This window comes from Gadus chalcogrammus, chromosome 17, assembly GCF_026213295.1.
Source record: "Gadus chalcogrammus isolate NIFS_2021 chromosome 17, NIFS_Gcha_1.0, whole genome shotgun sequence".
Taxonomy (NCBI): Eukaryota; Metazoa; Chordata; class Actinopteri; order Gadiformes; family Gadidae; genus Gadus; species Gadus chalcogrammus.
In genome coordinates, this window is record NC_079428.1 from 4,729,946 (window position 1) to 4,741,547 (window position 11,602).

Consider the following 11,602-nt stretch of genomic DNA (forward strand, 5'->3'; position numbering starts at 1 on the left):
AAAACGAATCGTATTCGCCCACACAGACAACAAAATAAAGGAATCCAAAGTTATGGAAATTATATGAAAAAAAAGACTAGGATGGAGGAGATTGACGGAGAGGATGGGAAATGTGAATGAACAGAAATTAAGTGGGATGAAATCAAGAAGTAAAAGGGGGGCCGAGAGAAAGGAGAGACAGATCAGAGGGCGTGTGGGGTGTGGGCTTGGGAAGAAAAGGCAGAATGGATCGGAGGCTGGAAAAAGATGGTCCTGAACGATCGCCACAAAGAGGAAGGGAAAGGGACGGGAGAGAAGGGGAGCAGAGAGAGGGAGAGAGACAGAGAGAGAGAGAGAGAGAGAGAGAGAGAGAGAGAGAGAGAGAGAGAGAGAGAGAGAGAGACAGAGAGAGATAGAGAGAGAGAGAGAGAGAGAGAGAGAGAGAGAGAGAGAGAGAGAGAGAGAGAGAGAGAGAGAGAGAGAGAGAGAGAGAGAGAGAGAGAGAGAAGAGAGAGAGAGAGAGAGAGAGAGAGATGGGGGAGGGGGATTCAGCGAGAGAGAGAGAGAGAGAGAGGTAGAGAGAGAGGGAGAGAGAGAGAGAGAGAGAGAGAATGAACTGAGAGAGGAAGGGTAGTGGAGAGCGTTGGGGAGAATTAAAAAGAGTGTGTGTTTGTGTGTGCGTGCATGCGTCTGTGTGTGAGAGAGAGGGGGAGGATGGAGGGCTCAAAGAGCGAAGGGATGAAGCGATGGAGTGATGGAAGGAGGAGGAGGAGGAGGAGGAGGAGGAGGAGGAGGAGAGAAAGAGGCGGGGGCAGTGGCTTTGCTCTCTCTCTCTCTCTCTCTCTCTCTCTCTCTCTCTCTCTCTCTCTCTCTCTCTCTCTCTCTCTCTCTCTCTCGCGCTCCCTTCTACCCTTCTCTCCACCGTTCTCTCACTCTCTCACTCACTCCTTCTCTCCCTTTCCAGTTCTTCAGTGACAGCCCCCCCCCCCCCCCCCCCCCCCGCCCCCAGCCCCCTTTTTTTATTGAATGGGTCTCCATTCTTCTCCCATCGCCTCGGTTCCTCTTCTCATGCAAAGCAGTTCCCCCCCTCCAGCCTCCCAGCCATCCGTCACAGGCCAGAAAGGCTTTGGCAGGCCCCCTTTACGAGCCTCCCACTCGCATAATCCCCACAATCGGAGCACCCATGGTGGGGGGAAGGGACGGCGGTGTTGGATGGTGGTGGTGGTGGTGGTGGGTGAGAGGGGTCTCTGAGGGTGGTGGTGATGGTGGTGGGTGGGGGTCGGGAAAGCAGGCCACCAAGGCTGAAAAGGAACGGAGCGTTTATGCGTCTTATGGATTTGGGAAAAGGCAACAGTTATAGGGGAGCAGGACGGGATATCATGTTGGCCGGGCCTGATGGGGGGGGGGGGGGGGGCATGGGATTGACCGAAGGGGTGGGGGTACAGGTGGCGGACAGATGGGGGGGTTACTTGTTGAATCTTTGCACCATACCCTCCAACCAGTTTGCATGACACTGTGTGGGTGTGTGTGTGTGTGTGCGTGTGTGTGTCTGTGTGTGTGTGTGTGTGTGTGTGTGTTTGTGATCAGCGTCTGCTAGACTTCATATATGTATCCGCATTTGATGCGTGTCTGTTTGAATATGCATTGTGTAGTGTGTGTGTGTGTGTGTGTGTGTGTGTGTGTGTGTGTGTGTGTGGAAGGGGTTCAAGCGAATAATCAAGCAAAGTCAGAAAAAGCCCTCATGACTTCTTAATACACTTTAACCCGGGAAAATACACTTGGGTCCCCAGTGTAATCAGCAGAAGTGATACTCTCCCACCCTCTCTCTCCCTCTCCCTCTCTCTCTCTCTCGCTTGCTCGCTCAATCTTCTCTCGCGACATCTGTGTTAGGGGACAGTGAGAAAGAGGATGTAAACACCACCCCTGCACATGCGCAGTGCGTCCCCACGGTCCTGGTTTAATGGGTTTTCACACAATGGCCGCGCGCTAGAGTGGCCGTAGGGCTGAGCCGGCGGACATGGGGGGGCACGGTGCAACTGCTCTGGTCAGGCCTCTTCAGCAGGCAGAGGAAGGCTGCAGGTGCTGGAATTTTTAGAACATTATTTCCAAAGTATGTCTTTCTTTATTAATGGTATACACATTGCACTTTAAAGCCACGGCTAGATGATGGTGGTGATTTGAACTTTTGTTTTGTTTTAAGGAAAATGTTCACCGTCTTGACCTTTGATAGTTTCGCATCGTGCAGAATTTATCTAACTTTTCCTGCTCTGGGAGCAATAAAATTGACTCTCTCATTAATGAAAGTTGTTAAACTATCCGGGCTCCATCACCAGTAAAAATATATAAATTAAAAAACAACATATGATTCAAAGGCTATTATTGTAGTTCAGGGGAGAAGCTGTCATGAGTCACTCACGACACCATTTTACTTCGCTGGGAGGGTTTTACTTTTTGTCTCTATACAACCTCTAGCGGACAACATCAGTTACTGCGCCGGCCAAACTTATTCAATGCAACAGCAGGCACTGAGTCGGTAAAATCATGACAAGTAATTTAATATTTCTCTGAGGTCTATTATTTGCGCGCATTTATTTGATTTAAAGTGTAGCTGTTAATTGTAAGCCCTCATCTTAAACACTTTGGTAAGAACGAATCTAACTGACAAATTAATTCGTATCCGTCCATGCATCCCTTTGTGATAGATATAAGCCTATAGAGCTTCTGAAAGGCATGTTTTCAGTTATACACGCCGACAGACCACAAATAAGCCCCACAAATGGAAAGAGAAGCAAATGACGTCGAAATCGCCAATCCCGAGGGAGGGCCGCAGCCTACATAATCGACTATACTCTTTAAAGACCCAACACAATAGAGCCAGGCAGAAACAACCCTACGTCCAAATCGCATTAGGCAGTTTAATAGCACTACGTGCACTGAGGTGAGCCTAAGCTCTTGATCAGCATATCAAAGGTAATAAATCATATGCCTACGTAATCCAAGGGTCATATCGGTGAATGCATGAATTATTTTTGAGTTTGTGCGGTGACCTTCAGAAAGATAAATTGTATATTGAATGTATAAATTATAAATTTGGCTATGAACACGGTAAAAATTCCATTATCACTTTACACCATTTTTTAGACGGCTTATTGCAGTTATTGGCAACACAGACGGCCATACTACACCTCGACTAGTAAAACGCAAACTAGTTCCAAAGCTCATACGATTTACAAACCTTAGAATGGAGCAGACTTTGATAAGGGGACGTTGCATAATAGAAGATGAAAATACTTTTACACTCAGTCAGAAAGACACTCAGATTGATACACTCATGGTTGGAACGTTTTACTCAGCATACAAGCCTAATATATTGAAACGTTTGGCTTACAGTTCAGGAAACAACGCAAAGGCAAGTTCTGCAGGTTAAAAAGGAGAAATACCTTTATTTAAGACAATTAAAATAAATACTATACAGAATCCAATGTAGAATAGGGTTGATACATGGCTTCTGTCTCAAAAAAAGGTTAACAATTTCATCACATTTTAATTCATTTAAAAAAATAGCACTGACCATAAACCCCATAACATTTCTTAACCTAACCACCCCCTCCCCTTCATGACAGGCATTTTTTTAAACATTTGGAAAAAGGAGGTTGGGGAATAAATCTCTGCACTTGTTTGCAGTTTGGTCCTACAATATCAAAGAGCTGCTCCCCTTTTACATATGGTGAGGTAGGTTACAAAAGTGACACCACCTTATCAAATATCTGCTTTTTCGGGGACAGTGAGATACACAAAAAGTATATGAAGAGCTAGTGATGAAAACCCAGAGCCCTTAAAGTTTAGGCAATTCTCCACAAACTCGCCCTTGCTTTGCTTCCAAACTTTTGCCACGCCTCAGTCTTAAAAAAATAAACAAAACAATAAGTAACTACCTCATTTAACTATACAATAAGCAGTGTTAACAAGAATCGCACGGCAGAGAAAACAAAGGGTGAAAACTCATTCATGATCCATTTTACTGTACAGTTCTTTTATTGAAGATTCCCATTTGTCTGATCACCCCCCCCTCCATAAGATGTTTTGGTTTAACCCCTTAGAATACACAAGTATTCTGTCAACACATAAATGGTACGATTTAAGTAGCTAGTCAAAACCCATCCCACCCCATCTATACTTTTGTGTCAATCTGTTCCTGGAGCTTGACTAATTAGCTTCAATCATTAAGGTTATATTAATTGAGAGCGCTCACATGGCCCAGTAAACATGCTTGTTGACTTGCCAGGTCACTTGAACACTTCATATTTAAAATGGTTTTTCATAGGGGTTGGGAGCAAGGCAGGTGTGGGCATAGGGAAAAATCTTTTAAGGCCATGACAAAGTATAACTAGCTGGCAAAGCGCATTTAACTTTTACGTTGGCCCGGAAAATCAATAACAACTTGAAAAATGCCAATTAAAAACTAGACTAGATCTGCAGCCAGCCGGAGTTCTTAAGGATGTGGTTTGGGGGGGGGGGGGGGGGGGGAGCTGACAATTTGTGAGCATGACGGTATTTGTCTAAAGAATGAGGGGGGCGGGACATGGTGTGGCCGGAACCCTCTAGATGAGGTCGGCAACGTTCATGGGCATCTCCTCGACGGTCGTGTTGTAGAAGGTCTCGATGTCCCTCAGGGTGCGCTTGTCGTCCTCCGTCACCATGTTGATGGCCACCCCCTTCCTACCAAAGCGACCTCCGCGCCCGATCCTTCAGGAGGAACCAAGCATCGTACACACCGTTAGGGAGGGGTCAACGCCGGCTTACGCGCCACGCGGGCGGCCACGTCGTGGCACGGCTGTGTTCAGCTAGTTAGTCTCTGATCATAGCCCCGGAGGTAGGTGCCGCGCGGCGGTCCAGTCGGCAAAACGCCGACCGGTGCCGTGCGGCACCGAGACCTTCCGGAGTCAGTTGACACGCATGGATTTCATCATTAACAGCTCGGACCGTCGGGATGCCCGGTCCAGTTAACCAAAAGCACCCACACGAGTGGGGCGGTTGACGGGTGCGCTAGGCTACAGACGGGTTAACAGAGCAGGGGGTCATACCTGTGGATGTAGTTTTCCCTGTTGGTGGGCAGATCGTAGTTGATGACCAGGGACACCTGCTGGACATCAATGCCTCTAGCCTGCGGAGGACAAGTTCAACACTTAGTCATGTTCTTACTCACCCAGCACCGTCCAGTCCCATTTTGGACTAGCCACAATACCCAACACAAAACTCAGCAAGGAGAAATAAACGTTGCTCAGTAGAAGATGATTAAGCGCACCTAGAAAAATGTAATATCTAGAAGTATGGCAAATGTCATCTGCAAATTAGTAGCAAGTTGGGATGGAGGGGCCCAATCACTGTGGAGAGCAGAAGGTATTCTCTACCAAAACACTTTCAGGCCCACTCCAGCACAGCAGCTGGGGGGAGAGGGTATCTTGGATAAAACGTAGAGGTTGAGTCAGTATGCCTACCAGAAGGTCAGTGGTGATGAGGACTCGACTTGAGCCAGAGCGAAACTCTCTCATGATGAGGTCTCTCTCCTTCTGCTCCATGTCTCCGTGCTGCAGGCGATGAAGACGTTGGATCAGATTAAAGCAATGCAATATACACTTTGGATTTGCTTGTTGTTCCTTTGTACTCTAGGATATTAAAATATATAGTGAGAATAATAATATTAATAAGAGTTTTGTGTTGTGACCATATCATGAAACAGTCTTTTTCTCACAGAGTTGAGCCGACTGGGATGAAGTATGGACTGATTCTCTTTCCCCCCACCTGATAAAGAACTAGCGCCATATAAGGACACTGCCTTGCCCAGGCAGGGGTTACAATATATCTCAGCTTCAACAGAAATATTAGGAAATATCAACTGCCGGCGAACACCCAGGTAACTCGTGTGTATATTAAGGGTGTTTGTGCGTTTGAGTTTAATCTGCACCTTTCAGTAGATCTCATTGAAGGGGTCTTACCAGGGCAGAGACAGTGAAGTCCCTGGTATGCATCTTCTCTGTGAGCCAGTCTACCTTCCTCCTGGTGTTGATGAAGATCACAGCCTGTGTGATGGTCAGAGTCTCGTACAGATCACACAACGTGTCCAGCTTCCATTCCTACAAGGCAACGGGATATCAAGAGGAAGTTAGAAATGCATTTTATGTTAAAAGTTCCATGTGTAAACGGGTGACAACTAGTTTAGATATTGGCATGTTTTCTGAGATGTAATCGTTAAAACAGAGACAGTGTTTTCCTCGTTTCACAGTTGGGCTGAATGGATGTTTTGATTACAAACCAAGTTGCTTTCAATAATACCAAGACTTGCCGTGTACACCGTGTTGCTAGAGCACACCTTTTAGGACTCGGAACACTGATGCAAAAACCAGTGGCAACACGTGTACTCTTTAGAGTTTGTTGTCTGCATACTAGTTGCAAGTAGGGATTGATTGGGCCCAGTCACAGTGGAGAAGAGACAGTCATCTGCCAAAACACCACAGACCCACTCCAGCACGCCAGCTGGGAGGATAGGGTATCTTGGACCACATCTTATCAAACAGCTATAGTCAAAATTACCAAGATCCCACAACAGCCTAGTTTAGATATTTGCATGTTTTCTGAGATGTAATCGTTAAAACAGCATGGCAGACATTTATTATTATTTGCAGACGATTGCAAATAAACTGGTTTTCCCATCCTGTGTCATTTCCCAACTGGTTATTCAACCAAACTGGCAGTTAAAAGGGTGTAGTGATAATTCGCTCAGTCTCACCTCCTTCTCCACGTTAATGTAGAACTGGCGAATACCCTCCAGGGTAAGCTCCTCCTTCTTCACCAGGATACGAATGGGTTCACGCATGAACTTCTTGGTGACCTCCAGAACATCAGTGGGCATGGTGGCAGACAGCAGCACCACCTAGTGGCCAAGCAGAGGACAACATTCGGATTCAGGACAATGGAAAACAGCAGCTGACACCAAGTTACTGACATCTTTTAGTGTTGTGACCATATCATGAAACAGTCTTTTTCTCACAGAGTTGAGCCGACTGGGATGAAGTATGGACTGATTCTCTTTCCCCCCACCTGATAAAGAACTAGTGCCATATAAGGACACTGCCTTGCCCAGGCAGGGGTTAAAAACACATCTAAACTGAAAACAACTGCCGGCCATCGGCCAGGTAGGTTATGTGTATAGTAGGGATGTCTTAGACAGCATTTGAAATCAAACCTCTTTTGGCATTGCATGCTGGCAGAAAGGGGTGAGGCTGTTACCTGTGTGCTGGGCGCAAGCTTCTGGAAAATCTCGTAGATCTGGTCCTTGAAACCACGGCTCAACATCTCGTCAGCCTCGTCCAGAACAAACATCTTGATGTATTTGGAAGCTGAGGAGATCACAAAGCGGGCAACGCACCAAACGTCAACAACAGCTTGAGACCCTGTTCATCGGGCCACCTCCTGAAGGTCACAACGTTTTCTTAGAACGTGTACCAAATAATGTGGAGTGTGCACCGCTGTATTCAGCTAGTTAGTCTCTGATCATGCCTCCAGAGGCCTGCTGCACTGCAGCGGTCCGGCCGGCAAAACGCCGACCAGTGCCGCAGCGCACCAGGACTCTCCAGAGTCAGTTGACACGCATGGATTTCATCATTAAACAGCGCAGGCCAGCAAGATATCTGGTCCAGTGTGCAAAGACTTCCACGACAATTTTAATCTGAGAAGAGGCCCTTACCAAGATATTCGCGACTAAGCATGTCGAAGACGCGGCCAGGGGTGCCCACCACGATGTGGGGTGCCTCGGCTTGAAGCTTGGTGGCCTCATTGCGCACGTTGGTCCCACCGATGCAGGCGTGACAACCAGCGCCCATGTAGTCACCAAGGGCCAGGATCACCTTCTGGATCTGTAGGGGAAGAGAGGACAGTGTTTTCCTCGTTTCACAGTTGGGCTGAATGGATGTTTTGATTACAAACCAAGTTGCTTTCAATAATACCAAGACTTGCCGTGTGCACCGTGTTGCTAGAGCACACCTTTTAGGACTCGGAACACTGATGCAAAAACCAGTGGCAACACGTGTACTCTTTAGTTTGTTGTCTGCATACTAGTTGCCAGTAGGGATTGATTGGGCCCAGTCACAGTGGAGAAGAGACAGTCATCTGCCAAAACACCTCAGACCCACTCCAGCATGCCAGCTGGGAGGATAGGGTATCTTGGACCACATCTTATCAAACAGCTATAGTCAAAATGACCAAGATCCCACCACAGCCCAAAAATGGGTGGGCAATAGGGTTCTGACATGCAAACTGTAATAACAGAACATATTGGCAGTACTGTTGGGTGGCACAGCACTTTCCTCACGACTAGCAAGTTTTATTGAGGATATTAATAGCCTTGTAAATCTATAAGCAGAATGAAAGTTGCCAAACGGCGGTTACCTGCTGAGCCAGCTCCCGGGTGGGGGCAAGAACCAGAGCCTGGGTGACCTTTCGCTCCACATCAATCTGCTGCAGGATGGAGATCGCAAAGGTCGCAGTCTTACCGGTTCCAGACTGGGCCTGAGCAATCACATCATATCCTGGAGGAATTAACAAAATATAAGTACATATCCTTTCCGTGCTAGTTTTACGATAAACTGTTAAAAGGAAATCTGTGTCCATATCATGAAACAGTCTTTTTCTCACAGAGTTGAGCCGACTGGGATGAAGTATGGACTGATTTTCTCTTCCCCCACCTGATAAAGAACTAGTGCCATGTAAGGACACTGCCTTGCCCAGGCAGGGGTATTCTAGAAAATGCACTAGACTTTGAAGCGTCTATATGGGATGATAATGATAACTGCCCTGAACTGAAACTACTACACTAAAATACAAATACATTTAAAGCCATGACGATGTATTTTTCGTATGGATTAAACCTGATTCTTTTTGAGGGCAACATGTTCAACTTACCCTTGATGCAAGGAATAATGGCCCTCTGCTGGATGGCAGAAGGTTTCTCAAAACCATAGGCGTAGATTCCTCTCAGAAGCGTCTCACGCAGGCTCATGATATCGAAACTGTCCGTGATCTCGTTCCAGTTACTCTGTAAGCAGGTTCAAAGTAAGTCATAAGCTGTGGAGTTTTTTTATAGGCTTGCCGGTAACATTTGGTTTCTCTTTGGACATACCTCAATGATCCCGTCCGGCTCCATGCCCTCGGGGCCACTGTCTTTGGGACTAAAAGGAAAGAAATAGAAAATTAAAACCGATTCACAGTACACACAAATTCTCCTTCAACAGGCTTCAATCAAGTTTAACATGTAACGGATTGAATGGTATAGATTGCGGTTTAACCAATGGGACATAAGACCTTAGCCCTTAAGAGGATATTAAAAAGCGCCATAGTGCTGTGCGCAATATTAAAGCCTTCCGTTGTCAAGAAGGGGCAGGCTGCCCTCGGCTCGGAAGTCCATCGCTTGGATTTCGACATCCAAGATGGAGGTTTGGCAAACGCCGGCATGATACAAGCTAGGCTAACACTAGTTAGCACGACTGATGTGGAAAATTCTTATTGGACGAACCAAGCAGCCACGAGAATCAACTACATATACAATCCAGTTCATTAAACCGCAACACGTTTTAATTTGTGGTGAGTCAGATAAGCGTTTCCCGGAACTATGAGAGCAGGCCGCAGACAGGCCCCGGTGCTCACCAGGGCCCGTTAAACGCAACGACGGCCCATAGCGACAATCCTCCTTCAACCCTAATCTATCGGCATGGACCTCCAAATTACCCTGATAAACTATTGGATTCCCTAACAACCCGTATCATTTTAGTTGGCCGGCAGAGCGACGGGCCGTGTAGCGCAGTGCGGCCTAGCATGCTAAGCTAATGGCTAACGTCGTCCTGACCATGTGCGCTCATAATTTTTTCCTTTAAAAAAAAAGGATAGGCGAGGGTTAAATACGACGTGATTTAAACGGCTACCGCGTGTATAACCTCATACAGCTCGAACGTTAAGCACCGGCTGATAAATAGCTTTTCGATTTCAATCCGAATTCGTGCAATTAGGTTTGGGAATGGAGGTTTTTTCGGGGCCTTCACGTTCACGTGCTGCGACGCGCCGGCTGCCGGGCTGAGAAAACCCGCCTGTTCCTCAGACCAAGACCCGAACAGAAATACCCACGGTGGTTCTCGATGTGCGTTTTAGATTTTTATAAACACCATTCGTTTTCTGGTGGGTGTCCATAGCGGAAAATACATGTCGTCTATTCGCAGTTTCCTTGTCTAGTCAAGGCGGGGTCGGTGGCAGAAACGCCATCGACGCTTTCACTCGACTGCTGGAAAAACGGACTATTGTGTTCAAAATACAACAAATAACAAGCGGAGTCATAACCGAAGTAAAGATAATAGACTTTGTGATCCTTTAAGATCGAAAAAGTTTCAACTCGTGAGAAAACGGTGAACGTAACGAAAAAATTGCTCTTACCTATCCTCATATTCAGCCGACATTATTACAAAGGAAGAAAATGTGGCACAAATGTACTATATACGTCGACGTAAGACACAAAGAAGCCTGTTCATTGCAGGAGAGCGCCTTCACTCATATTTAACTCCGCCCACCTTGGTGTTTGATTGGTTTACAGGCGTGTCATTAGAATGTGGGCACTGCCCCGGTGCCAATGAGTGCTCGTGTTCGTTGATACAAAGAGCAGGTCAGCGGGGTGGAGCTGCACGCCGTGTCATATGATGTTAAAGAGAGGAAGACATAACTCCGCTCTCCCGAACCGTCCTCTGTTAGAGTTTGAGCGATCCATTTTTCCACGGAAATATATGAATATTCTTATTTTTGTCATAATCAATTTAGGATTTGTATTGGCATTCCCAGATATTCTTTGATTTGTGCAGGTGCGAGAGAATGCTGTAATATGGATGACTGAAATCGTAGTTTTCCCTTATAGAGCTGTTTAAGACAATGAGTCATTCGCGTTAACATCAGATTACTTATCGTCTGCGATGACGTTATTGATGATTAATCCATAAATCTAAAATGTTTGCAATGTAATGCTATTCTACTTTATGCATAATTACGATAATGAAGCTCCATAAGCTTGTTTATATTCCATGTACGTTTTATTTTTTAGCAACCATAACGTATTGTAGAAGATATATAAAACAGTCAATTATGTTTCAACAACTTCAGTTGGGAAGAAAAAAAACAAAAAATAACAATCAGAAAAACATAACACAAAGCTATTAACAAAGTTATCCTTAGTTACAAAAAAAAGAGTAGAGGGATTAATACCACTGTGACAATGAAATCTTCTAATTAGCCTGCATGGTCCATGTGAGTCAAACTATAAAACCAAAGGACTAAATGTCTCCAAAAAACTTTTTGAAGAAAGAAAAAAAAACTGCCACACAGCAACACCTCACGGACAATGAGAAAGGAACAGCGTCATTGAATGAGCCACCATGTGTGAACACAGAAGAAACAACCATTTGTAACTTTGCATTTTGATTGGGTCACATGGAAAGACCGATACAGACAAGATGGGTAGAAGACATTTGTGTGGAGTTTCAATTGGTATGGGCTGTGTACGTATGTTTGTGTTTGTGTGTGTTTCTGGGGGGGT

The 11,602-nt window shown here is 45.9% G+C and overlaps 1 protein-coding gene and 2 non-coding genes across 3 annotated transcripts; all 3 read right to left on the minus strand.

The window, feature by feature from the left end:
- Positions 1 to 3,643: 3,643 nt before the first annotated feature.
- LOC130370123 (eukaryotic initiation factor 4A-I) lies at positions 3,644 to 10,546 on the minus strand. Its single transcript, XM_056575806.1, has 11 exons — positions 10,456 to 10,546; positions 9,155 to 9,203; positions 8,938 to 9,070; positions 8,425 to 8,564; positions 7,724 to 7,892; positions 7,267 to 7,376; positions 6,767 to 6,910; positions 5,976 to 6,113; positions 5,478 to 5,567; positions 5,064 to 5,143; positions 3,644 to 4,725 (listed from the first exon to the last, which is right to left on the minus strand). Exons 1-11 carry the CDS (start codon positions 10,476 to 10,478, stop codon positions 4,581 to 4,583), a joined length of 1,221 nt encoding a protein of 406 aa, XP_056431781.1. The 5' UTR covers positions 10,479 to 10,546; the 3' UTR covers positions 3,644 to 4,580.
- LOC130370591 (small nucleolar RNA SNORD10) lies at positions 4,815 to 4,954 on the minus strand. Its single transcript, XR_008893080.1, has one exon. It is a non-coding gene; the product is annotated as a small nucleolar RNA SNORD10 (small nucleolar RNA).
- On the minus strand, positions 7,508 to 7,647 carry LOC130370590 (small nucleolar RNA SNORD10). Its single transcript, XR_008893079.1, has one exon. It is a non-coding gene; the product is annotated as a small nucleolar RNA SNORD10 (small nucleolar RNA).
- Positions 10,547 to 11,602: the final 1,056 nt, after the last annotated feature.

Bases quoted from the DNA above. Each gene is read 5' to 3' on its own strand.
- LOC130370123 (XM_056575806.1), bottom strand. From the start codon at position 10,478: ATGTCGGCTGAATATGAGGATAG. The intron at 9,204-10,455 runs GTAAGAGCAATT...CTTTCCTTTTAG, and splicing joins TCGGCTGAATATGAGGATAG to TCCCAAAGACAGTGGCCCCG. The intron at 7,377-7,723 runs GTAAGGGCCTCT...TGATCTCCTCAG, and splicing joins GCTTAGTCGCGAATATCTTG to CTTCCAAATACATCAAGATG.